The 26,041-nt window shown below is 50.0% G+C and overlaps 3 protein-coding genes and 1 pseudogene across 14 annotated transcripts in view; 2 read left to right on the top strand and 2 right to left on the bottom strand.

Annotated features, from left to right (window-relative positions):
• Nucleotides 1–547, top strand: part of DNAH1 (dynein axonemal heavy chain 1) — a 94,724-nt gene extending 94,177 nt beyond the window's left edge. The window contains exon 84 of the mRNA XM_054483745.1: nt 376–547. Within this exon, the coding sequence (XP_054339720.1) occupies nt 376–497 (122 nt within the window). The 3' untranslated portion in view covers nt 498–547. The remainder of the gene's footprint in view (nt 1–375) is intronic.
• A 504-nt stretch (nt 548–1,051) lies between these two features.
• LOC129032886 (uncharacterized) lies at nt 1,052–2,330 on the bottom strand (annotated as a pseudogene).
• BAP1 (BRCA1 associated protein 1) lies at nt 1,052–10,293 on the bottom strand. Of its 4 annotated transcripts, none has more exons than XM_054480429.2 (17): nt 9,859–10,293; nt 9,731–9,760; nt 9,574–9,628; nt 8,498–8,630; nt 7,982–8,101; nt 7,424–7,485; nt 7,199–7,341; nt 6,854–6,932; nt 6,278–6,401; nt 5,790–5,937; nt 5,156–5,340; nt 4,496–4,629; nt 3,459–3,937; nt 3,181–3,341; nt 2,822–2,914; nt 2,645–2,717; nt 1,052–2,464 (listed from the first exon to the last, which is right to left on the bottom strand). In XM_054480429.2, the coding sequence occupies exons 1-17, from the start codon at nt 9,893–9,895 to the stop codon at nt 2,331–2,333; spliced, it is 2,190 nt and encodes a 729-aa protein (XP_054336404.1). In that variant the 5' UTR covers nt 9,896–10,293; the 3' UTR covers nt 1,052–2,330. The 4 variants fall into 4 exon arrangements, with proteins under 4 accessions (XP_054336404.1, XP_063517164.1, XP_054336403.1 ...); XM_063661094.1 differs by having other exon boundaries at nt 2,822–2,983; nt 6,278–6,347; nt 9,859–10,169; XM_054480428.2 differs by having other exon boundaries at nt 2,822–2,983; nt 9,859–10,166.
• Nucleotides 10,294–10,512: 219 nt separating this feature from the next.
• On the top strand, nt 10,513–24,008 carry PHF7 (PHD finger protein 7). Of its 9 annotated transcripts, none has more exons than XM_054480420.2 (11): nt 10,514–11,231; nt 12,853–12,962; nt 14,036–14,088; nt 14,536–14,627; nt 20,193–20,294; nt 20,673–20,797; nt 21,264–21,423; nt 22,009–22,115; nt 22,583–22,699; nt 23,123–23,244; nt 23,458–24,008. In XM_054480420.2, the coding sequence occupies exons 2-11, from the start codon at nt 12,922–12,924 to the stop codon at nt 23,682–23,684; spliced, it is 1,146 nt and encodes a 381-aa protein (XP_054336395.1). In that variant the 5' UTR covers nt 10,514–11,231; nt 12,853–12,921; the 3' UTR covers nt 23,685–24,008. The 9 variants fall into 9 exon arrangements, with proteins under 9 accessions (XP_054336400.1, XP_054336402.1, XP_054336395.1 ...); XM_054480419.2 differs by having other exon boundaries at nt 10,514–11,364; XM_054480418.2 differs by having other exon boundaries at nt 10,515–11,272.
• Nucleotides 24,009–26,041: the final 2,033 nt, after the last annotated feature.

The following is a 26,041-nucleotide window of genomic DNA, read 5'->3' as shown; positions in this document are numbered from 1 at the left end:
TGGGGAGCACCCCTGAACTCCTATCCTACATGCCTCCCTCAGCAGGCCCACCTTGGGCCCCAAGAGCCTACAAGCCCCAGCCTGTCATTGGGAGTTCAGAGGGGTAACTGAGGCCCAGGGCAGGAACTTGTCTGGACTAGGTCCATCAGAGAATGAAAAGTGGCATCAACTCTGCCATCCCTATCTTCAGTCCCCAATACAGTAACCCTGGGCAAGCTTGAACCCTGGCCAGACCCCCTCACCAGGTAGGCTTCCTTTTGGGTCAGGGCCCCCTCCCTGTCCTCAGCTTAGTCTGCCCACTGCCCTGCCCCTACACTATCCCTGCTAGTAGTAATAGGGCATGACCTAACCCGTCCCCCTCCTTACCCATTCCAGGAACACTATCAACCACAGGACACTCTACCAACTATGTCATTGCTGTGGAGATCCCCACCCATCAGCCCCAGCGACACTGGATAAAGCGTGGTGTGGCCCTCATCTGTGCCCTGGACTACTAGACTCAGACAGAAGGGCTGGGGCCATTAAAGCTGAATTTTCTAAGCAGTCCAGCTGTGCCTTAGCTGCTTGCATGAGGACCCCTCTGCAGGACTCACTGCCAGGGGGCTGGTGAGAGGCTGCAGCAGCCTCAGCAGACGATGCAGTCGGCAGAGGAGAGCGGGACAGAGGTGGCAGCTTTGACCTGCTTTACCTGTCCAAACGCAACAAGAGATGCCCAGCACCCTCCCAGGCGAGATTAGATTAGAGGCAGCCCCGCCTCTTTGACCCACAGTCCCAGCACCTCTCCAGGTTGCAAAGCCACAGATTTGGTGAAAGCCATGGCCCTCTCCCCAGAAAGTGCACCCTGTCTACAGTCCACCTGAAGCCCCTCCTCAGCTCAGGTCCTAAATCCCAGGCTCTCTGGCCCAAGACAGCTGGACACTCAAGGATCATATACTTCTTACCTTTCTGGTCCCAGGGCCCTAGGCCCACGAGGTCTAGTAAGGCCCTCCCTCCCACCACACACGTCTAGCCCAGCCTCCGTATCTCAGGCCAGCAACCACAGGAGGGTTCATTTCTCAGGAGATTCTTAGGAGAGTTTTATTCATTTATTGATCCAGTATTTACAGGGGCTAGAGGGGTCAAGCTGTGCTCAGCCCAGAGGCAGCTGCCACACTTGCCAGCACCCCCCACTCGGTCACTATGTACAGATAAAGGGGCCTGCTTGGATCACCTTTTTCAAAGCCATCTGGCAGAGGCCATGGGGCTGTGTTGGGGCCTGGGCTCCAGAGACACTGCTGGGCCCATTACCCCTTGGCATCAGGCCCTCTGGAACACAGCAGCTCCAACTGGTTGTCTTGATCCTGCTGTCCCCCACCCTGAGTGCCTTGCAGAGGCTGAGGAAGCTGGAGTAGCAGGAAAGAGCTGAGTGGTGCCAGTTTCCTATAAGCAACCCTGTCTCTGCTACCCCTGAGAGGGAGACATGGTAATACTGAGGGGCTGGACAGAGGCTCTTCTGAGCCTCAAGCTCCAGGGACAGAGACCTAGAGCCCAATTTAGGCCCATAGCTAGGGCCACAACACTGAAGGCAAAGAGCCCCAGAACCTTGCTGTGGAGAGCAGTCTTGAACAGCCTGGCTAGAACAAGGAAGACAGTTCACAGGCCACTGAACAGTTCCCACATGCTCTGCTCAGGCCATGGGATCCCAGCAGCCTGCTCACCCCAACCCCACTGGGACACCCTACTCCCAACCCAGCCCAGTGCTGGGTCCCTGAGTTTGGCACTCTCCTAAGAGGAATGAAGAGAGAAGGCCTGGCTTCCTTACAACAGGGACAGGCTGGTGGCTGGGGCTAGAGCAGCAGGGCCCAGAGTCCAGGGCCCACCCAGGCCCCCAGCTAGGACCTTGTAGTTGGAACCATGGCATGATACAAGGACCTGGGCCCACCAGGACGGCTCCTAGGAGAGAAAGCATAGTCAGGTAGGAACTTATGTCAACATGGTGGCATGCTGGGTTGGAGCCCAGAAAAATAGATGTCTCTCATAGGTAAAATATATATTCTGCTGCCCAGGCAGAAGGGCCAGGTCCTGCTGCTCCACAGCCGGCTGTGGAGGAAGCTGCAGTACCTCGCTGTGCCCCAACTCCAGATGCTGCCTCCTGAGCACTACGGGGCTGATCTGCCGTGTCAGGCCTCGGCGCGATGGAAGGAATGTGGCCTGGTTCCTCCCGCTCCCAGGGCCTGGACTCTCTGGCTGGGACTATTCAGTAATACTGGGAAAAGGGGAAGTGGGGCAGGGAAGGACCCTGGTGAGGGCCACACGGCAAGAGTGGGCTGCAGAGTCAGGGCCAGCAGTCCTCACTGGCGCTTGGCCTTGTAGGGGCGAGAGCGTTTCCGCCGGTCAGGCTTCCGCTGCTTGTGGAGCCGGCCGATGCTGACCCCTTGGCGCCGCCGCACAGAGATGTTCTGCTCCACTAGGTTGGCCAGCATGCCTGTGAAGAGGTGGAGACCCTTGAGCAGGTGCTGGCTGCCTCAGGCCAGGAGCTGAGGCTCTCATGGCCCTCCCTGTGCCCCAAGGTCTGCTCAAGCCTCAGGAGAGGCCCGGGGAGGGAAGCTGAAGGACACCACCCTCAGCAGGGCATTCCAGTTAAGACAGCACCGCATCCCCTCACCTTCCTGAGCCAGCATGGAGATAAAGGTGCAGATGAACTCATCATAGTTGTGGGTCCTTCTCTGGTCATCAATCTGTAGGAGAGAAGAAGACTGAGAGCACTGAAGCCAATCTTGCCAGAGCAGCCACCAGTGGACCTTGGGAGAGGCCAGATCAGGCAACTGGAGAAATCACCCACCTTGAACTTCTTCCTCTTCTCTATCTCTTCCTTGAGGCACGCCTCATAGTTTGCAATCTCAGCCTCCACACACTTTAGCAGTGCCAGCAGCTCCTGCCAAAACCCAGCATTGCACCTCTGATGGGGTCGGGCCAGCAACAAAGCCCCATGAGCAATAGGCAGCTAGAGGCAAGGATGAGCAGCGAGTCCATGCCTATGGAGGCCCCTGCCACCACCCAACCCAGAAAGTCTTCTGGCACATGGCTCCAGCCACCAATCTTCACACCAAAGTTCCAATCAAGAACTTGGCACCTGGGCAGGAGGAGCTCAGGCCTTACCCTCTGCCAGGATTAAAGAAGAAAACCACAAAGGAGGCTCACCTTGGGTGAGTATTTCTCCCCACTCAAGGGCTCGCCAGGCCTCACCATCCCCGTCTTCTCTCTGCTGTCCGTGGCTTCCACGACCTCCTTCTCCACTGGGCTGCTGGACCCCTGGCTGCCTTGGATTGGTCTGACAGAGGGCGAGGAACCCTTCCCACCCTCTGGGAAGAGAGGTCACAAGAAAATCATCAGAGTGCAGGACACTTTGTGGTCACTTGGCCACTTCCCTCCTCCCTCCTGGGTGCACCAAGTGGCCAGTGAGCCAGTCCAAGGCCCACCTGTCAGCGCCAGGGGACTCAGCACCCCATCCTCAGCCAGGTGCAGCAGGCCTGTGCTGATGACAGGACCCAGATCACGGACAGCACGGTTGTAGCGTATGCAGTCAACACGCAGCAGGCTGTCATCCTCTCCAAAAAGCACCTTGGAGATGTGGGAGGTGACAGGGCTGGAGGGCCGCGTTGGGTTGGCCGAGCGGATAGGCGAGCGCAGTGGCGAGTTGAAAGCACTGCCGATCTCAGAGGCCGTGTCCGTACTCTCATTGCTGGGGGTGGGTGAGGGCTGCGAGTGTGTGGGCACTGCCACAGCTGGACTCCCAGCCCCACTGCTAGTCTTGATGGACAGAGGAATTGAGAGGTCCTTCTGGGACTCTTTGAGCTTCTCAGCCAAGACGTTGATGGTGTTGGGCTGCAGCACTGACAGTTGCCCATCAGCAGAACCGCTCAATGACCCTGGCTTCCCTGTTCCCTTCCCCTTATACCTGTGGGGCCCGAGAAGATGTGAAGCAAGGGAACGGGCCAGGTGACCATACCCAGCAGTACCCAGAATGGCTTAAATACATCCCGACCTCCAGGGGCTGACCCTAAAACTCCTTATACTTGGTCCAAGCAACTTGAACTAGCCATGCTAAGCCTGGCATCAAGTTCTGACAGCTGCAGCCAAGTGTCCTCAAAAGACACTTCTTCTATTCCAGCCATCTCACTCCTGGCCTTTTGCCAATGCCCTGTGTTCCAGCAAAGCTGCCTCCCCACCACCCACATCTCCTCCATCCCTGCCCCAACCAATCCTTCAAGGACTGGCTAAAAGGCCACTTCCAATAGGACATGATATATGCTTATGTGCTCAGCCTTACCCCCCAGCCCACCAAAAACTTCCTGGGGACCTGGGGTCAGCCCCATCATGCCAGCCTCCCCCAGGGCCCCAAACTCCGCAGGTGCTCAACATTATCTGCTGCAGGGCATTCTCAGACACAGACTGAGATATTCAGGATGGGATCTGAAGCACCCAGAACCTGGTAGCCTTAGAAAGCTAGGCTGACCTAAGGGCAGAATTGGTGTTCTGCACGTCATCCTCCTCATCATCCTCATAGTCATCCTCGTCATCTGAGTACTGCTGGGGTGGGCGGACTGGAACTCGGCTGCGGCCCACACCTGCCGCCAGGTCTTCTTCCTCCTGGGACAAACACCAGGGCAGTTACAAACAAGTGCTGCTCGGCCCAGGCTGAGCCTAGACACTCACAGCCAGAGAGAAAGCCAACATGGTTTTCCAGACTGAGTCAGCGGAACCCCTCCAGGTGTTCCATGGCCTGTCCTTGGCTTGTGGCAGGGAGGCTGCCACCCACTTACACTGCATAGAACCCCACGGAGGGGTTTTCAGAGAAACAGAATGCCCTGAAACACATGCCTTTATTTTGCCAGTAAAACCCAACCCATAAAGTTGTACCAAGGAGCGTGACCTAAACATTTAATCCCACAGCCATGTAACTAGATTAAATTCAAAGGAGCTCTCCCTGCCTCCCTAAGCTCCTGCTGTTGTAGGGGCCTTTTCGTATCAGGCAGAGGAACCTAGCAACCCAGGCCCAGGCAGCTTGACCCAGCCATGCCAAGGGTGAACACCAAGGAACCACATGGGAAAATTGCCTGTTGCAACCTCTCAAGAGAATCAAGTAGAGAATCCTGCAAGGGTGCTCCCAGCTTACCTGCATGGGGGACTTGGCATAATTGTGATTGTCTAGAAAGGCCGGCAGCCGCTGGACAATGGGAGTGGGGTTGGGGGGAACCCCATTGAGGCTGCTGCCTGGAGGCTTCACCACCAGCTTGGGTTTGTTGGGAGGGCTGTGGGATGGGGCTTGTGCGCATGAACCAGCCGCCTCCTCTGCACCATCTGAGACAGGGCAAGAACACAGGCAGGACCTCCAGTAGGATCTCCAAGAAAAGCTCACAGTCTCCCCAGCCCTGTGAAACAGCATTTCCCAGAGAAGAACAGCCGAGCCAGCTGGTGCAATGGGAGTCAGCAAGCTCTAAGTCATGATCCCGCAATGAGACAGGGCAAAGAATGAGATGGGAAAAAAGAAGCAGAAAAGAAAAAAAAAGCCTCTAGAGAAAACAAGAAAGGGAGTGTACATTACAGAGAAGGGCCCAGGGGCCTGTGGTAACAGCGGCACTCTACAGGTGCCTTTCTTTAGGGAAGGACTGCTCTCCCTCTACCTTCTGACGGGGGAAGAACACTGCCCAAGAACATCCCCAGAAAAAGACTTTCCCTGCTTAGGCCTCCCACGTCAGACATTAGCGGGTGGCTCTGAGGCCCACAAGAGGTCCCAAACCCCCCAGTACCTGTGTGGGTGCCCTCAGAGGCTGCAGGGGCCCTGTTTGCTTCCAGCACCAGTGGGGACTTGTTGCTGGCTGACTTGGACTCCTCAGGCAGCTGTGACTCTTGAGACTTGTGGGTCTGAATCAGCTCTGGCTGTGTTACTCTTATGAGCTAACAACAGAATCCAGGGCTCAGAGGAGAAAGGGTAGACCCGGGCTTCTACCTTAAATAGCTAAGGGCTGAGGACCTAAAGGAATAATGGCCTTGGCTCTACCCATTCACTCACAGGGAAATAAAACACCCAAACCCAAACTTCCTTTTAGAAGCTACTCTCGCTCCCCACTCCAAGTCCCACCTTTCCCACAATGGGGGCAAAGAAAAGATGTGGTTAGCTGAAGCCCAGATCTACAAGAGAGTATGTTCGTGAATCAGAGACAAATGCTGTGGGGGAAGGGAGGAGGAATGCAGGGAGGGTTGGGCTGGGCAGAGGCCAGGGAGAAAGGGCACCTACCTGCTGCAGAGCCTCTAGTACTGTCTGACGGTTCACCTTCAGCACGTGCAGCCTGGCCTCATACTTGATCCTGCGGTCGGGCACCACTGCCATCAGGTTGAAGCGGATGTCGTGGTAGGGCTCCCTGCAGTCACAGCCGCAGCCGTGAGAGCAGCTCCCGCCCCGGCCCCGCCATCAGGTTGAGGCAGATATTCTGGCAGGGCTCCCTGCAGTCACACCTGCAGCTGTAGGTATAGGCCCCACCCCAACAGGCAGGCAGCGACTAGCCATACACACCAGGCACCTGAGCTGGTACCTTCCAACAAGCTGTATGAGGGGCCTATCCGGAAGTGAACTAGCAGACCTGGGCTGCCTAAGGCTCCACTGAGGCCTGCCCCTCCCCCAGCCCACCCAGGAGCAGGCCACAGGCAGCCCAGGCAGGAAATAAGACAACAAGTTGAGAGCCCATGATCTAAGCCTGATCTTGCCAGATTCACCATATGGCCTTGCAATTTACAAATCACCTGGATACTCTCTGTCCCTCCCAAAGTAGGTACAGCTCCAGAGGGTAGAACAGGGCAGGCACAGGGCCCTTACCCTGCAGTGGCGAGGCCAATACGCTCCATGATGACCCGCCGAGCCTTGTCTGTCCACTCCTCGTCCTCCCCCCAGGGCCCTAGTAGAGACCAAGACAAGGAATCAGTGAGAAGGAAACCCTGAGTTTGGGCAGGCCAGGAGTGGGAAGGAAGACAAAGAAGAGCAGTTGAGCCCGGGAATCAGGAGCTGGTCGGGCAATATGGTATAGGATGAAACCCCAGCCAGAGCCAGGTGTCAGTACCCACAACCCCTGCCACTGGGTCCCACATACCAGAGGGCCCTGAGCCCCAGCTCCCTAGGAAGTAGGCAGAGACACCTAACAGGCCTCCAGCTCATGGTGCCTACCATGGTCAATGGGGTAGACCTTCAGCCCATCCAGCTCAAAGAGCCGGCCTGTGATAGGCACATAGCTGACAAAGTGGAACGCCTCCATGGTCCGCACTGCACTAAGGCCATTCTGCTTCTCAGGGAGGTGGCGTGGCTCGGGCCTGGGGAAAGACAGAGTCAGGGCCCAAAAAATGATACTCCCCCTACTCCCACCCCACATCAGCTCCCACAGCTCCCACACACCTGGCATGGCTATTATGTGCCTTGGCCAACTCCGGGGCATTGCCAATCGCATATCCTTTGCTCTACAGGGAAGAAAGTAAGGCCGTATCAGAATAATTTCTCCTCAGGTAGAACTATGGGTGGAAGGCAAGCTTCAGAGAGCAGCCTGGAGGCATTCCAGGAATCGGAAGGAACACAGACAAACTTTCTTAAAAGGCTGGTGGGGGCAGAAAAGAGCTCTGGAGCCCCAAAGAGATGGACTGTGCTGGCCTTGCATGGTAATTAGTGGACACTAGGAAGCAACATGGCCTCAGAGGAAAAGTCCTGACAGAGACGGTTCTGACATGGTGTGACTTAAGGAAACTCTCCTCCCTCCCTAGGCCTGTCTCCTTTCCCCACAACTGCGTCTAAAAACAATGGCCTTACACAATTTATTTAAGAGTCAAATGTAATATAAACGATCATTTGAAAAAGAAACAGCCTAACAGAACCCAATATCATGTGGTAGCATTCCCAGTGGCCCTCAGGGTCAGATCTGCCCAGTTGGCTGTCAGCCAGGATGAAGGCACTGCAGCCTACCTCAGGGCTGAAGCCCTTGGTGAAGTCCTTCATGCGACTCAGGGTGGGTCCCAGGTCCACGTTGCTGCAGTTCAGGAGCACGCTCAGCAAGGCATGAGTGGCACAAGAGTTGGGTATCAGCTGTGAAACCAAGAATAGTCACCCATACACAGCACCCCTCACTGCAAGCCCCAAGCCCATATACATCAAGAATGGGGATCCAGAGCAGGTCAGTCATATCTGGACAACTCCCCTTCTCAGCTCCCTTCATCTTTGCCTAATGTTTATTCATTTAATAAGCACCTACCAAATACCCACTGGATATCTGAGGACACAGAGAGTGGACTCAGACACCCCCCTACTCTAAAGCTGTTCCCTTTAATGAATTAAGAGTTCAGTTCCTTCTGCCAGAGAATTTCTGTAGCTACTGCCCCTAGAATCTGCCTATCTCCTCCTCCTGTCTTCCTCCATTTCCGCTTCCCAAGCAAAAAAATGGCAGCATCCCACCCTCCAAACAAAGCACAGAGTCCAGCAGACCTGGTGGGCAAAGAACATGTTATTCACAATATCATCATCAATCACGGACGTATCATCCACCAAGGTAGAGACCTTTCGCCGGGACCGGCGCTCTTCGATCCATTTGAACAGGAAGATAAATCCATATACAGGGCTGGGGGAAGTAAGGGGCAGAGCCAGATCAGCCAAAGGGGAGAAGGCAATCAGCATTCCCTTCTTTCTCCCATTCATCCTTTGCACTGCGTCATCACTCAGGTGTCCTTGCTGTGATCCCACCTCTCCTCTGGCTTCTTCCCAACACTGTGTCTGAAGTGGCCTTGTGCCCTCACACACCAAAGGCCTGCCACAGGCAGAGCAAAGCATAAGCCTCTGGCTGTGATGCTCCAGGAGTCCACCCAGTCTCCTTATGAAGTCTATGGTTCTGGGTACGAGAAGAAAAGCTGGAACTGAGGGCCAAGGATGGGACAGGGTAGGAACACAAAGTAAGACAAGAGCAAAAACTCTGATGAGGAACTGAGGCACTCCTTCTCACTTGTGGGCCCCAATGCAGTCAGGAAAGCAAATGAACACCCACACCAGTCTCTTTTGTTCCAGGAAATTAAAGCAGACTTCTTGGTTCAGTCACGGTTGCTACTGTTGCTACTCTCTTACACCTCTATTCTGCAGGACCACTGGGACAAGACTCTAAGTGTGGGCGCCCAGGAGGGGCCTTGTCACCCCAACCAATCAATACAGGATGACTTTGTGTCAGGATTAAAGCCAGGCACACATGGGCACACTGAAATTAATACATTACACAACTGCACAAAAGGCATTGTGTGACCTGGGTCTTCCCGCTGCAAGGCCAGGAAAGCAGCTGAACCAAAGGATGCTTAGGGGTGGGGAGGGGGCTGCTACAAAAAGGGAAGCGCTAAGGAAAGATTGGGAGAAAAGAAAGCATCAGTCTGATCAGAAGCGGGCACTCAGAGAGCAAGGCTGATTCTGTGAGATTTTACAACGTAGGGTTCTTGGCACTGCCTTCCCTAAGGGGCCCTGTTCTCTGGGACCTTCCCCAGCACTCTGGGTGTAAGGGGCAGCCCTGGTGTACAGCCACTCACCCCTGACATTTGCTCTGAAGGTCGTAGATCTCCTCCACTTGCACCCCTTTGACACCTGCGATGAGGAAAGGAAAGCAGTAGGGAAGGACAGCCCCTGAGTGAGGGCGCAGGGGTGGGCCGCCACAGCCCCGGTCCGGCAGGGAGAAGAGGCTCTTACCGAAATCTTCCACGAGCAGGGTGAAGAGGCCTGGGTGGGGCGACAAGAGGAGGGGGTGACGGTCAGGCAGGCGCGTCCCGGGCCCATCCGGCCTCCCCAGCCCCTGGCCCTCCCGGTCCCCTCCTCACCTGGGTCGCTCTCCAGCTCCAGCCAGCCCTTATTCATCTTCCCGCGGGGCGGCCCCTCAGCGCCATGTCCAGGCCCTCCCGCCCCACCGCTGCCCCCACCGGGAGCCCCCACCGCCCCCGGGGCCCCTCAGCCCCACACACACACAACGGGCCCAGCCGCGTCACCCGCCCGCGCCGGCGGCACGACGTCACCAAGGCGCGACGGCCCTGCTCCGCCTCTGGGCTCGTCTTCCGCCGGTCGGACAGCAGATGCGGGCACGCGCTGGAAGGCGAACACGCAAGCGCGGACAGACGGGGGCGAAGGGGAGGGGCGGGACGGGGGCGAGGGGGAGGGGCGGGACGGGGGCGAGGGGGAGGGGCGGGACGGGGGCGAGGGGGAGGGGCGGGACGAGGCGGGCGAAGGGAAGAGGGGGTCCGGGCGATGCTGAGCGCTCAGGCTCGGGAGGAGGGGCGGGACGGGCGAGGGGAAGGGGCGGGACCGGGGAAGTACTAGGCCCGGGTGGTGCGAGAGGAGGGGCGGGGCGGGCTAGGGGAAAAGGCGGGGATGGGCGGGACTGCGCGCGGGTGGTGGGAGAGGAGGGACGGGCGGGTCGGGGAAGGGGCGGGGGCGGTGAGCGGAAGGGGCGGGGGAGGGTCAGGGAAGGGGCGGGGGAGGCGAGCGGAAGGGGTGGGGGCGGGTGTTGGGCGCTGAGGCACGAGAGGAGGGGACGGGCGGGGCGCGCGGCCGTTAGCGCGCGGCCGTTAGCGGTCGCTTTCTACCAACGGTAGGCGTCGCCGCGATTCCCAAGGGTCATAGTCCGCGTGACCCGCCCTCGTTTGCGCGCTCGCAGTCTTCGCCGGCGCAGTCACCGCGCAGGGCGGCCGCCCGGAGGTAGCTATCACGGCCTGTGTCAACGACGTGTGTCAACGACGGCGCCCTCAGAGACAGCTGGGAGGGTGGCTCTGGCCAAGAGCGGCGGCCGGTGAGCTACCGCGAGGAGGAGCGGCGGAGGCGACCTCGGCCCGGCCCTGCACTGGCCGCCCGGCAGGCGCGACATGAGCCTGGTCTGGCATCCGCGGGATGCTCCTTGAGCCCCTTCTCCGGCTGTTAACCTCCGGGGAACGGTTGTGACCACACCGACACGTATTTTACAAATAAATCATTCTTGCGGCGGCGGGTCGAACACGTTTATTTATTTTTGATTTTCTCAACAAGCATTTACCCAGCACCTGTCCAGTGAAACAACTTGATAAGCGTTTCGAGGAGCGTCCGCCGGGTTAGGAGGCCACTGCCTGGCAGCTCGTGGAAGCCTCATTTGCAACGCCCCACCTCAGATGTTTTGAAGATCGTGACGTCTTGTAACTAGCATTGTGTGCACAGAATCCTACTCAAGGAACGTCTTGGCCCAGCGATGCAAAGAACTGAAATTTCAAGGTTTTATGTCTATTGCTGGATGGTCGGGGTAGCCCCAGTAACTGGGAACTGCTCCGCAGTCCGCTCACGTGGACCCCTGTGGGAATAGCAAGGTCAGGACATGCCCTTCTCTCTCCTCTTCCAGCCTGTCCAGTGTTTTCTTTAAGGAAGAAGCTATCAGATGTCATTGCTTCTGCAACTCCTGGGTTAGAGGAGGAGACAGAACAAGCACAAAGAAGGGGAGGGCAGGGTGGCTTTGGTTTCTTGAACAGTAATTTCCTCAGTCGTCCTTATTCATGCAGAATAGTTTAAAATCCCTGAAGATATTCCCGATCTCCAGCCTTGATCGGAGGCCATGGATACTGGAGTGTCTCTGGAGTGACCTGATTCACCCAGCGCTCCTTCTAAGAAATGCTGTCCTTTTCCTTTCCCCTGACTAGACAGTCCTTGCTTCACAGCGGTGGATTTTCTTTCGTTCCCGTTCACTTTCAGGGATCTCCCCGTTAACCAGTGAAACTGTACATTTGTTTTACAGTTTGTTTACTAATGAAAACAGGTAACAGCCGGAGTTGGCTGACATTGGAAATAGGAGACAAGGTACCTTCTGCACTTTTGGCTATTGTACTCGGCTCAGACGGAGACAAAGGTTGGGTGCAGACCATATCTCAGTGGCCACCTGAGCCTAGGTGAAAAGAATTGATAGGAGAGGCCAGGCCTGGTGGCTCACGCCTGTAATCCCAGCACTTTGGGAGGCTGAGGCGGGAGGATCGCTGGAGCCCAGGAGTTGAAGACCAGCCTGGGCAACATGGCAAAACCCCGTCTCTACAAAAAATTAGCTGGTGCGGTGGCATGGCACCTGTGGTCCCAGCTACCTGGGAGGATGAGTCAGGGAGATCATCTGAGCCTAGGAAAGTGGCACTTTCATGCACTCACTCATCCACTGCACTCCAGCCTGGGCAACAATGAGAGACCCTGTCTCAAAAAAAAAAAAAAAAAAAAAAAAGTGATAGAGCCTAGGGGGTGTTTGTCAGTGTTACCTCTTGTCTCTCACTAGAGGGAGTTCTTGCTTTTAGGCAGCCCAAATCTCACAGGCTCCTTTGCCTAGGAAAAAGCTACCTTATCTAGCTTTCACTGGGTAGAATTAAGGCACCCATACTTAGGTGCAAAAGGAGCCTTTTTTTTCCTGAGGGCTACTTCACGTATTTTTTTGTAGGCACAAAGAAACAACCGTTTAGCTAGGTCAAGTAATGGTTCTAAGTTCTTTTGCTACTGTATGATAGCAGTATAACATGAGAGTTAGTGTTGGCCTCTGGATCCAGGCTACTTGAGTTCAGATCCCATCTATATCACTTACTAACTCTTACCTTGGGCAGGATACTTAAACCTCTCTGTGCCTCAGTCCCCTTATCTTGAAAATGAGGATAATAATGGTACCTACTGCGTGGCGTGTTTGTGAGTTAACACATGTCAAGTACCTACAACAGTCCCTTTTATTCCATCTCATGGGTTGGGAGGTGAAGTGCATTATTGCCTTGATCCTGGGGAACTTGATAACCAAATATAGAATTAAATTGCTTACCAAACCCCATTTATATTTATAGCTGGAAGAGCCTGTATTGTCCTCACAATAGTATAGAAGAATTCAAGAGAGGAGAGAGAGACAGCACCGAATGAAGTCTGTAAAAGAAAAGAAGGGACGCCAAAGATTGAGGTAGAAGTAGTTGACATAGGGAATTTGGGAGAAATTGTCCAATGGCCTGTGGTATAGGCTGCACTTTTTGCCCCCTTTGTCGTAGTCTTGGGGGTTGAGGTTGGACAGTGTGGAAGCACACACGGAGCTGGGAGCTGTCATACCTGTCTTATCAGTGCTGTCCCTAGTAGCAAAGTGCTGACTCTGGAGCTTTACTACCTAGATTAATATCCTAGCTCTGCCACTTGCCAACAACTGTGACAGAAGGCACTTCATTTCTTTATGCCTCAGTTTCCTCATCTGGAAAATGTACATAATAATGGCATGTACTTTTTAGAGTGTTCTGTAGATTCATTGAGCTACTGTAGATTAATTGAGCCAATACATGTAAAGTGCCAAGAATAGTCCCTTGCAACGGGAAATACTTTTATCAATTTTGGTTCATTTTAGTATGCTTTGTAAAGGTGGTACCACCTGAGATTCAGAGTAGCTGGCAGAAAAAACAGTAAAAAAGTAAAAGAGGGTTTGCTCTTACATTCATTGAGTCAACATAGGCAGTACAGGCCACTGGGGAGAGAAAGATGCTTACAGTCCGGTTCCTGCCCTCAAATAACTCAGTATGTTTTGCACTTAAAAAAATATATGAAATATGGCCAGGTGCGGTGGCTTATGCCTGTAATGTCAGCACTTTGGGAGGCCAAGGCGGGTGGATCACCTAAGGTCAGGAGTTCGAGACCAGGCTGGCCAACATGGTGAAACCCCATCTCTACTAAAAATATAGAAGTTAGCTGGGCGTGGTGATGGGCACCTATAATCCCAGCTCCTTCGGAGGCTGAGGCAGGAGAATTGCTTGAACCCAGGAGGCGGAGGTTGCACTAAGCTGAGATCGCGCCACTGCACTCCAGCCTGGGCAACAGAGCAAGACTCTCTCAAAAACATATATATATATGAAATATGAAAAGAAGTTGATGTCTTAGGCTTTAGATATGTTGGTCCTTCATCAGACCCATGAATGGCATTTTAAGAGAAATGTTAAAAAGGTTATCAACAAGATCCTCAAAGAACACCTCATGCTTCTTATTTCTCTTGTATAGAAAATCTGCCAAGACTAGGAGGGTAACCCAGAGGAAACCGTCTTCAGGGCCTGGTAAGAAAGACTGGAGCTTGTGTTCACCCACTGCCTCCAGCCCTCAGCAAAGAAGGCCACCTGTGTGGCGCAGTATACTTGCTTCTCCTCTCTCTCCCAGCCCTACTTCCTTCCTAGATTCGCTAAGATCTTGAGGACTCAGGAACTGCCATTTTAAATTACCATGTCTGAAGTTCAAGAAACAAGTTATTAAAGTCACTTTAGAACAAAACCAAACCAAAAAAAAGTGAAGTGAGCAGTTGTGGCCAACTTGTTCATTGTAACCAGAATTATGTGACAGCCTAATTGATACCAAATAAGACCTCATCTCAACCTTCCTCCTTGCCAAAATGACCCTTTTGCTAGTATTCTGCTCCTTCCTGACTTAGAGGAATGGTTACATTCTCACCCTTCTCTTCCATTTTTAATGGTCAACTTGAACCAAATTCTGGGTGTCCTCTCTTCCAGTTTGCTGGCTATGCCTTCGAGAACCTGGGGATCCCGAAAAATTAGGGGAATTTCTTCAGAAAGACAATATCAGCGTGCATTATTTCTGTCTTGTGAGTATGAGGCCTCCTTTGCTTTGAATATCCTATGGCTTTTGGTGTACTGACTGTTCTCTGTTACATTCATCCTCAGATCCACAGTCTTGTTTTTTTGTTTTTCTTAATAGCTTTTTTGTTTTAAAATCTATTTTTAGGCTGGGCGCAGTGGCTCACGCCTGTAATCCCAGCACTTTGGGAGGCTGAGGCAGGAGGATCTCTTGAACCCAGGAGTTCGAGACCAGCCTGGGCAACCTTATCTCTACAAAAAAATTTAAAAAAAAACAACAAAAAAAAACTGGGCATAGTGGCAAACGCCCATAGTCCCAGCAACTCCAGAGGCTGAGGCAAGAGGATCGCTTGAGCCCTGGAGGTGGAGGCTGCAGTGAGCAGTGATCACACCACCACACTCCAGCCTGGGTGATAGAGGAAGACCTTGCCTCAAAAAAAGAAAAATATATGTGTCTGGTATAAAATCCTGACAGTATAAAGTAAGTTCAGTAAAAAAAGTCTCTTCCCTAAACAATCTTCCCAATCCTTCTCCCTCTCCCCAGAAACAAATGCTGTCAAAGTTGTAACATCCTTCCAATTGCTTTTTCCCAGTATTTTTTTATTAGGTATAACTTCCATACTGTAAAAATCACCAATTTTTTTCTTTTTTTGAGAACAGAGTCTCACTCTCTCACCCAGGCTGGAGTGCAGTGGCGTGATTCTGGCTCACTGCAACCTCTGCCTCCTGGGTTCAAGTGATTCTCCTGCCTCAGCCTCCCAAGTAGCTGGGATGACAGGCACCTACCACCATGCCTGGCTAATTTTGTATTTTTAGTAGAGATGTGTTTCACCATGTTAGCCAGGCTGGTCTTGAACAAAATTCACTAATTTTAAGGGTCCAGTTTGATAAGTTTTGATAAATGTATGTCCGCATGTAACCACCACCCCAATAAAAATAAGTAACATTTTCATCACCTGAGAAAGTTCCCTCCTGCCTCCTTTTCCAGTCAATCCCACTAGACATAATCACTGTTCTGATCTATGGATTATTTTTGGCTATTCTTTTACTTCATATAAGTGAAATCATATAGTTTATAATCTTTTGTATCTGGCTTTTTTCTCCCAGCAGTGTTTTGGAGATTCATCCATGTTGTTGCATGCATTCGTAGCTTGTGCCTTTTTATTACTTGGTAGTATTCGGTTGCATGAGTAAGTTACTATTTGCTTATCTGTTCACCTGTTGATGAACATCTGAATTGTTTCCAATTGAGGACTATTATGAATAAAGCTACTATAAGCATTCATATACAAGTCTTTTTGTGAACATGTGCTTTCACTTCTCTTGTGCAAATGCCTAGAAGAGGAATTACTAGTTGTATGCTAATTAGATATTTAACTATATGTGAGGTTGCCACATCACCGTCCAAAGCGGTTGTACCAGCTTACACTCCTACCAGCAATTTATAAGAATTCCAGTTGCACAGTATTCTTGCCAAAACTTCGTTTTGTCAGTGTTTTTAATTTTAGCCATTCTACTGGGTGTGTATTGGTATTTCATTGTGGTTTTAATTTCCATTTTTCTGATGACTAAAGCTTCTTTTCATGTGCTTATTGGCCATTCACATATTTTCTTTTGTTTTTTTTTTTTTTTTTTTTTTTGAGATGGAGTCTTGCTCTGTCGCCCAGGCTAGAGTGCAGTGGTGCGATCTTGGCTCACTGCAGCCTCCACCTCCCGGGTTGGAGCAATTCTCCTGCATCAGCCTCCCAAGTAGCTGGGACTACAGGTGCCTGCCACCACGCCTGGCTAATTTTTGTATTTTTAGTAGAGACAGGGTTTCACTGTGTTAGCCAGGATGTCTCGATCTCTTGACCTCGTGATCTGCCCACCTCGGCCTCCCAAAGTGCTGGGATTACAGGCATGAGCCACCGCGCCTGGCCTGGCCCACATATTTTCATTTGTTAAGTATCTGTACAAATATTTTTGCCCATTTAAAAACACTGAGTGGTGGTCGGGCGCAGTGGCTCACGCCTGTAATCCCAGCACTTTGGTAGGCCGAGGCAAGCAGATCAGGAGGTCAGGAGATGGAGACCATCCTGGCTAACACGGTGAAACCCTGTGTCTACTAAAAATACAAAAAATTAGCTGGGCGTGGTGGCGGGCACCTGTAGTCCCAGCTACTCGGGAGGCTGAGGCAGGAGAATGGCTGAACCCAGGAAGTGGAGCTTGCAGTGGAGCCGAGATCACGCCACTGCACTCCAGCCTGGGTGACCGTGCGAGACTCCGTCTCAAAAAAAAAAAAAATTTAGTGGTTTTATTATTGAGTTGCAGGAATTGCTTATATATTTCGGATACAAATTCTTTTTCAAATATATGTATTGAGACTATTTTCTTCCTAGTCTTTGGCTTGCCTTTTCATTTTCTTAATGGTGTCTTTCAAAGAACAAGTTTGTAATCGTAATGGAGCCCAGTTTATCCATTTTTTCTTTTATGGTCAGTGCTTTTTGTGTGTTGCAAGAAATCTTTGCCTACCCATAGAATTGCCTTGGTGCCTTTGTCAAAATCAATTGACCATATATCTGTGGATCTGGATAATCTATTTATGTCATTGATCTATGTATCTATTCTTACACAAGTCCCCACTGTCTTGATTATTGTGGCTTTATAGTGTCTTGAAATTCAGTATTGTTAAGTTCTACAATCTTTTCCAAGATTGTTTTGACTATCAGGTCCTTTCTTTATAAAGTTTATATTAAGCTTGTCAATTTTTCTTTTAAAAAAAGTCTACTGGGATTGTGATTGGGATTGCATTGAATTTATAGGTCAATTTGGGAAGAACTGACAAATAATACTGAACCTTCCAATCCATGGACATGGTATATTTCTCCCTTATTTGGGTCTTTTAAAATATATCTCAGCAATGTTTTGTAGTTTTAGTGACGAAGTCTTGTACATCTTTTGTTAAATGTATTCCTAAATATTCTGTGGTTATGCTATTGTAAATAGTATTTTTATTTCATTTTTAAGTTTATTGCTGGTATATAGAAATGCATTTTATTTTTGTATATTGATTTGTATCCTGTAATCTTGTTAAATTGAGTTTGATTAGTTGTTTTTTTATTTTGTTGTAAATGCCTTGTGTACACAGGATTCCCTATGCACATAACCATGTCATGTGTGAATAAAGACAGTTCTACTTCTTTCTCTCAATCTTTGCCTTTTATTTCTTCTTGCCTTGGTGTATTGGCTAGGACCTTTAACCTAACATTGAATAGAAGTGGTGTGAGTTGTTATCCTTGTCTTGTTCCCAACATCAGGGGACAGCATCTAGTTTTTCACTATTAAAGTACGTTAGCTGTAGGTTTTTTTCGTAGATGTTTTTATCAGGTTGAAGATCCCTTTTATTCATATATAGTTTGCCCAGAGTATCATGAATAGGTGTTGAATTTTGTCACTTTTCCTGTATTTATTGAGATTATCTTGATTTTTCTCTTTTGTTAATGTAGTTTGTTACATCAACTAAATGCTCTAATGTTAAACTAGTCTTGCATTCTTGGTATAAACTCTACTTGGTCATGATGTATTGTCCTTTTTATATGGTGCTGGATTCTATTTGCATGTGTTTTGTTCGATTTTTATATCTGTGCTCATGAGAAAGATTGGTCTGTGATTTTCCTTTCTTGTAAGTCCTATCAGGTGTCAGGGCTTAGTTATAATTTTGATGCATTTACAAGCATATACATTTTTTACATAAAAATTAAACATTATACAGAGTGCTTTGTATCTTGGCTTTTTTCTATCATATGTATTTTGGAGATCTTTCTGTATAGAACATATAGATTTAGTTTTTTCTTTTTAGTAGCTAATTTATTGAATCAATACATGCTTATTGCAGAAAACATGAATAATACTTAAAAATATAAAGAAAACAAATCACTCATCCCAAAGCCCTGAGATAATTAGTTTTAAAATATATGTTTCAGAAGTCCAATTCCTTCCCCCATAATACAGAATGACAACAATCAAGAGATATTAAAACCCTGTTTTTCTTCCTGTATTACTCTGAGAAGAGTATTTACTCTGTACTAAGAGATGATACAGCAGGAAGGGTAAGAGTGGGGATTCCATGGGCCTGGGTGTGAATAGCCAGCTCTGCTCCTCCTCGTCCTATAACCCCGGCGGGCAGTGTCACTTGCCACACTGCACCTCAGTGGCCTCCTCTGTAAGATAAGCGTCATAATAGCATCTGCCATTACAGGAATTTTTTTTTTTTTTTTTTGAGACGGAGTCGCTCTGTCGCCCAGGCTGGAGTGCAGTGGTGCGATCCCGGCTCACTGCAAGCTCCGCCTCCCGGGTTCGTGCTATTCTCCTGCCTCAGCCTCCTGAGTAGCTGGAACTACAGGTGCCCGCCACCATGCCCGGCTAATTTTTTGTATTTTTTTAGTAGAGACGGGGTTTCACCGTGTTAGCCAGGATGGTCTCAATCTCCTGAGCTTGTGATCCGCCTGCCTTGGCCTCCCAAAGTGCTGGGATTACAGGCGTGAGCCACTTTTTTTTTTTTTTGAGACGGAGTCTTGCTCTGTCACCCAGGCTAGAGTGCAGTGGTGTGATCTCGGCTCACTGCAACCTCCGCCTCCTGGGTTCAAGCGATTCTCCTGCCTCAGCCTCCCGAGTAGCTGGGATTACAGGTGCGCACCACCACGCCCTAGTTTTTGTATTTTTAGTAGAGACAGGGTTTCACCATGTTGCCCAGGCTGGTCTTGAACTCCTGACCTCAGATGGTCTACCCGCCTCGGCTTCCCAAAGTGCTAGGATTACAGGTGTGAGCCACCGTGCCTGGCCAAGGATTGTAAGCATAAAATGAATAAATACAAAGGAAATGTTTCCCCCAAAGTCCCAGAACACAATAGCAGCCCTCAGTAAATGAGAGGCAGCCTAGAGCAAAAGTAAGAGTCCAGGTTCCAGAGTTCTGTGGCCTTGAGCAGGTCGCATCATCTCTCCTATAAAATGAGGACAATAATAATACCTACCTCCTAGGGCTGTTGGGAGGACTCAATGAGTTAATATTTGAAACCACTTAGAGTACTCAACACATGGTTGGTGCCATGTAAGCCTTCATTAAATAAATTACCCTGTCAATGCATATATATTCCACCTAGCTCTGTTCTTTTTTTTTTCTTTCTTTTTTTTTTTTTTTTTTTTTTTTTTTTGAGAGAGAGTCTTGTTCTGTGGCCCAGGGTGGAGTGCAGTGGCACGATCTCGGCTCACTGCAAGCTCCACCCTCTCGGGTTCACGCCATTCTCTTGCCTCAGCCTCCTGAGTAGCTGGGACTACAGGTGCGTGCCACCATGCCCGGCTAATTTTTTGTATTTTTAGTAGAGATGGGGTTTCACCGTGTTAGCCAGGATGGTCTCCATCTCCTGACCTCGTGATCCACCTGCCTTGGCCTCCCAAAGTGCTGGGATTACAGGCATGAGCCACTGTACCCGGCCCAAGGTCTATTCTTTAGCTGTCTTACCCTGTCCTTCTCCTCACCTCACTGCACTGTTTCACTGATCATCAATGTTAACAGCCTGGTTCTGCTGCCCCCCCAGATCTTATCTAGTAAGTTGCCTCAGAGGGGCCAGTCCAACAGAGGTTTCCATGGATTCCTGCCTGAGGACATCAAAAAGGAGGCAGCCCGGGCTTCTAGGAAGGTTAGAATCCCCTGAAGTGAGGACTTCCCTGGGGTAGGCCTCTTTTCATACCTCACCCATCATTCCTGTTTCTGTTCTCTTCCCTACTTCCTAGTTTAGACGTCAAAGGACTCTTGGATTTTCCAACTAGTCCTTAAGTCCCATATTCCTCTGGGGTATGGTGTCCTAAGTGAGAAGAGGGAGAAACATCTTGAGAAAATAGGAAAGAACTCAGTGCTGCTTGAAGCTCAGCTTCCAGGTGCCCCAGAGCATTCAGGACCACGGAGGACAGGGAATGGCTATTATTTCACAAAACTTCCATTTAATAGAAAGATGTGCTACACTGTGTCTGTTTGCCTTCCTTGGGGTCCTGAGCACTGTCTGGGAACTCATTTGCAGATCTGCTTTGTGTGCAAGAAAAAGGGAGCTGCTATCAACTGCCAGAAGGATCAGTGCATCAGAAACTTCCATCTGCCTTGTGGCCAAGAAAGGGGTTGCCTTTCACAATTTTTTGGAGAGTACAAGTGAGTGAGGAAGGGGAAAAGTCTGGCTTCCTTTTTGCAACTTATTCAGCCGCTAATGAAATCAGAGTCCAGTTCTCACAAGCAGGCCTGTTTTGATTCACCAGTGAATCTGTCCCTCCGTTCAGTAATAAGAAACAGTGTCTTGACTTGGAGATTTCACAGGGGTTTCTTCTTGCTTCCTGCCCCCTCCTTAAATTACAAACAGCTGGGGTTCTTAGACAGCTGCTCAGCACTAAGTGGGGCTTTCAGGAACAAGAGGCTACGGAGACAGTCCTGGGAACTTTGCTCAGTAGGCGAGCAGCCATGAGAAGGCATGTGGCTGTTCTTCACTCTGCCTCTCCTCTTCCCCATGAGTGTGGAGGTTCACTGGGCACCAGCCTGGGTGGCCGGCTGCCCCTCCTAGAGCGGGCCATTGGGAAACTACATCGATGACAAACCAGAAACCAAATCTGTTTACCTGCCGCAGATCATTTTGTGACAAACATTGCCCAACACAGAACATCCAACATGGGAATGTGGGGGAGGAAAGCTGCATCTTATGTTGTGAAGACTTATCCCAACAGAGTGTTGAGAACATCCAGAGCCCGTGTTGTAGTCAATCCATCTACCACCGCAAGTGCATACAGGTGGGGCTTTTTCTGCCCTGGGTCCCTTCCACCATTGCCCTAGTTCTCTGCCTGGAACCAGAGCATCCTGGGAATGCTCAGGTGTGCCTCAGCTTTGGTGCTCCATGCTGGAGGCCTGTATTCAGGGCTGGTTTCAGGCAGTTAAAGGAAAGTCAGTCCAGTCTGTAGCCATTCCTGGCCTATAGGACCTCACACATGATAAGATTTAGAATAAGCAAAATCTTCGGCATTGCTAGAGCAAATGGGCTCATCCCAGAATGAGCTGAGGAGCCTCTATGTCAGCCTCACTTCCTGGGATAAAAGAAAAGGGAAACATGTATCCAGGTACCTGACCCCTACTCAGTACTGCGGAGCCCCACGGCCAGAGATGACAGCTGAGGCACTCCTGGGAATTCTCTTGAAAGTATTTTGGTCCCAGGTCTGACACCTGGATTTGCAGCCCTCACCCTAGCCCACCCAAACTCCTTTTCCTGTACCCTCAAACTCTCTTAGCAACATCCTCTTTGTAGGGGTGAGGGTGGGAGGGGAAAGAAGGTAGTCAAAGGGTTTTTACAAACACAGAGCTCTTCCCTGTTTCTCTTACAGAAATATGCCCACACATCAGCAAAGCATTTCTTCAAATGTCCACAGTGTAACAATCGAAAAGAGTTTCCTCAAGAAATGCTGAGAATGGGAATTCATATTCCAGACAGGTAGTGGGAACCCCAAAGCAGGAACTGAGCCAGGGAGTGGGTTGCCTAGATTTCTAGAGAGGAGGTGAGTGAGAGGATAGTTCAGAGAGTGAGAGCAGCAGAGGCATTGAAAAGAAGGAAGGGGAGGAGGGAGTGCTTTTTAATTATCAAAACAGAAGGGAGGGGGAAGAAGTTTGCCAGGGAATGGGGTGCTTGTTGCTAAAAAGGGCATTTGGGGAATCAGAATTCCCTGGGGGGTTGAGTTATTGGATTCCAGAGTGGAACTAAGGAACCTGCATGCACGTTCCATTCATCCTGCTTCAACCCTCTCCCACTGCCAGGCCACTTGACCAGCGTTGTTGGAAGTGTTCGGGCAGCCTACTGAACTCTTGCTGTGCTTAGCTTGGGTTCTTCCTAACTCCTCCCTGACGGACAAAAGTTTCACCAACCCGTTATGTTCTTATTCACTGTTTCTTCTCCCACTGCAGAGATGCTGCCTGGGAACTCGAGCCAGGGGCTTTCTCAGACTTATATCAGCGCTATCAGCACTGTGATGCCCCCATCTGTCTGTATGAACAAGGCAGAGACAGCTTTGAGGATGAAGGGTAGGGGAAGGCTTCTGGCTAGAAAGAGCTCTCATCAGTGCTATCTTAGAGTTAGACCTTGGCACAGTTATTAGAAGTAAGAAATTCACTCTTGTATGCAGACCTTAGGATAAACATGATTGCTGAGTCTCATTCTTGACCAGCCCCTGACTCACTTGTGTGCAAGTGAACAGGTCTCCCCTGCAAGGTCCGCTTCACCTTGTGCCCAGTGGAGAGACATTCAGAGCCAATTCCTTTCCTAATCTACCTTTCAAGGGGTTACAACTGATGGCAGGCTTCCGGGATCAGCACTCATCCTCTCTGAGCCATACATTCATCTTGGGTAAAATGCGCTGTAAAAAATGCCTGGCCCATAGCAAACATCCAAGAATGGCAGTTGGTGTTCTGTATGTCTCCACAACCCTTCCTGGGCTCTTCCTCTAGGAGGTGGTGCCTCATTCTGTGTGCTACATGCGGATCCCACGGAACCCACAGGGACTGCTCCTCTCTTAGATCTAACAGTAAGAAATGGGAGTGTGAGGAGTGTTCACCTGCTGCAGCCACAGGTGAGGCTGGAGGGATGGGCCGGCCTCAGAGCAAGGAGGGGGCTGTAGGGTGCCTTGTGGTGCCTGGGAAAGGAGGAAGACATCCCACCAGAGGGGGATTAATAGTTGGTGCCTTTGATTTTGGAAGGAAAGTGGCTAGAGAGGAGCTTAAGGACCTGTGCCTGGGAGAAGCAGAGGCTTGAGTTTTCTTCTCCTGCCTTTCTCTCACCACAGACTACATACCTGAAAACTCAGGGGACATCCCTTGTTGCAGCAGCACCTTCCACCCTGAGGAACATTTCTGCAGAGACCACACCCTGGAAGAGAATCCGGGCCTTTCTTGGACTGATTGGCCAGAACCTTCCTTATTAGAAAAGCCAGAGTCCTCTCGTGGCAGGAGGAGCTGCTCCTGGAGGTCCAAGGGTGTCAGAATCACTAACGGCTGCAAAAAATCCAAGTAACACCTTCTGAGTAGCTGCTATCCTGCACAATAGGGTATGAAGCTGCGCTCCTCCATCGGGTTTGGGGAGGGAGCACTCTGGGACTGTGAGACAAGGAAGGAGGGCCAGCAGTGAGACTATGAGCCAAGCAAAGAGAAGTCTCAGTGGAGCATGAGGAGGGAGCAGTCCAGATGCCAACAAGGAAATGCATTTATGGCTACAAGAGTGCCTCTGCTTTCTCCTCCTCTCCTCCCACCAAGGATTCTTCCACCTTAATCTTGTTTTCATATGCCTCTTCTTACTTCACCCATGTTTGTTGTTATGCAAATAAAAGTTTTCTCTCCGTTGGTGTCTCCTTATAAATTCATTCTGAAATTTGTCTGGGTAGTAAAGATTCTACGGGGTAGAGTACGAAAGTAAGAAAGCTCACCCTCCTAATCCATAAAATTTAGGGAATTAATGTAGAACTTTTAGCTTAGAATATAGACATGTTTCTTTGGAGCTAAAGAAACCTGTTTATATGGAAATTGGCATTACAGAGGCAGAGAATCTTCATCAATCATTGTGCAAATAATAAGTACACAGGTTCTCATTAGGGAGGTGAGCCAGCATAGCAGTCCACACTGGATGGAGAATAGGCCCAAGGCTTGGGGCCCTGGACTCAAACAGGTCAAGGACTGCCATGCTTATACATGGGGCGTAAGGGACTCCATTCTCTCCAGACTGGTGTGGGCTTCAGCACACCTCCACAGCATGAGTGAGCCCAGTCAAACCCTCACTGCCTGGTGATTCAAGCATTTCCGTCCAGAGTTTAAATATGAATTTGCATGCCAGGACATTCAAATTAGGCAAGGTGGCCGGGCTCAGTGGCTCATACCTGTAATCCTAGCACTTTGGGAGGCCAAGGCAGACAGATCACTTGAGGTCAGGAGTTCGAGACCAGCCTAGCCAACATGGTGAAACCCCATCTCTACTGAAAATACAAAAATTTGCTGGGCATGGTGGCAGGCGCCTGTAACCCCAGCTACTCGGGAGGCTGAGGCAGGAGAATTGCTTGAATCGGGGAGGCGGAGGTTGCAGTTAGCCGAGATTGTACCACTGCCCTCCAGCCTGGGCGACAGAGCAAGACTCTGTCTCAAACAAACAAAAAGCAGGCAAGACAACTAGGATGGGAATCTGGCAGAAGGCCTAGGGAGAAATTGAACAAAGCCTATCTTACATTTTTATGTTTTTAATGATTTCATGGGATTTGGTTAGTGGGGAGAAATCAGAACCATTGCCAGATAGTTCTCAACATCTTGCCACTGAATCATCGCCACTAAAGATGAAAGACAATGTTCTCATTCCAAACATTGCAGACCCTGAAGATTTATATCCAAGGTGTGTATGCAATGAGTGCCTTTGGATTTGAGCAAATTCGCTTGAAATCAAATGGAGGCTATCTGTGTCTTTTTGTTATTATCAAAGTATACAGGCAAAGTAACATAGACTTAAAAGTCTAATAGTACTAAAAGGATTATAATGAAAAACAGTTTGACTTACCCTTCCCTACTTCCATTCCTACTCTCTAAAGGCAACTACTTCCCATTTTTTAAAGCTGTTTCTTAATTTATTAATCTTAGACAGTATTGACTTTCTATTACATTACAGAAAGATTTAGCACCTTTAGAATCTTCCCATTTTTGGCTGGGCACGGTGGCTCACGCTTGTTAATCCCAGCATTTTGGGAGGCCAAGGCGGATGAATGACTTTAGGTCAGGAGTTAAAGACCAGCCTTGCCAACATGGTGAAACCCCATCTCTACTAAAAATACAAAAATTAACTGGGCACGGTGGTGGGTGCCTATAATCCCAGATACTCGGGAGTCTGAGGCAGGAGAATCGTTTGAGTCTGGGAGGTGGAGGTTGCAGTTAGCCGAGATCGCGCCACTGCTCTCCAGCCTGGGCGACAGAGCAAGACGCTGTCTCAAAAAAAGAAAAATTAAATTAAAAAAACATAATCTTCCCGTTTTCATTCACCTCAGATAATTGTATCACAATTTTTGTTAACTTTCAATGTTTATATTATTATGATGCTAGAAATACTGTTCACCACTGAGCCAGGCAGTACACTATGATTACCTTTCCTCTTTTGTACAATGTTTTTTTCTGAAATTAATAATTGCTTCTTTTTTGGTATATACCTATTGCTAATTCTTCTGAAATGTTGCAAATGATCAACAAAATGTCTCAAAATGCAATTTTCCTCATAGACCAGGCATCAGATCACTATCAGCTGGACTTCTTTTCCTGAAGACCTGCCTCCCAGAGCCACCTCCTCCAGGGCTGGCTGCTCCTAGAGCTCCTGCACAGCTGTCCTCCTAGGGCTCCCCACAATTA

Source organism: Pongo pygmaeus, chromosome 2, assembly GCF_028885625.2.
Source record: "Pongo pygmaeus isolate AG05252 chromosome 2, NHGRI_mPonPyg2-v2.0_pri, whole genome shotgun sequence".
Taxonomy (NCBI): domain Eukaryota; kingdom Metazoa; phylum Chordata; class Mammalia; order Primates; family Hominidae; genus Pongo; species Pongo pygmaeus.
Note: the sequence above shows the minus strand (reverse complement) of the source record. Positions and strands in the feature narration are given on the sequence as shown.

Coding starts and splice junctions, on each gene's coding strand:
- BAP1 (XM_054480428.2), bottom strand. CDS start 9,895: ATGAATAAGGGCTGGCTGGAGCTGGAGAGCGACCCAG. Junction 5,938..6,277: donor TACTAGAGGCTCTGCAGCAG/GTAGGTGCCCTT, acceptor TTCTGTTGTTAG/CTCATAAGAGTAACACAGCC. Junction 2,984..3,180: donor GGGAGAAATACTCACCCAAG/GTGAGCCTCCTT, acceptor CCTTGCCTCTAG/CTGCCTATTGCTCATGGGGC.
- PHF7 (XM_054480420.2), top strand. CDS start 12,922: ATGAAGTCTGTAAAAGAAAAGAAGGGACGCCAAAGATTGAG. Junction 22,116..22,582: donor GGAATTCATATTCCAGACAG/GTAGTGGGAACC, acceptor CTCCCACTGCAG/AGATGCTGCCTGGGAACTCG. Junction 23,245..23,457: donor TTCACCTGCTGCAGCCACAG/GTGAGGCTGGAG, acceptor CTCTCACCACAG/ACTACATACCTGAAAACTCA.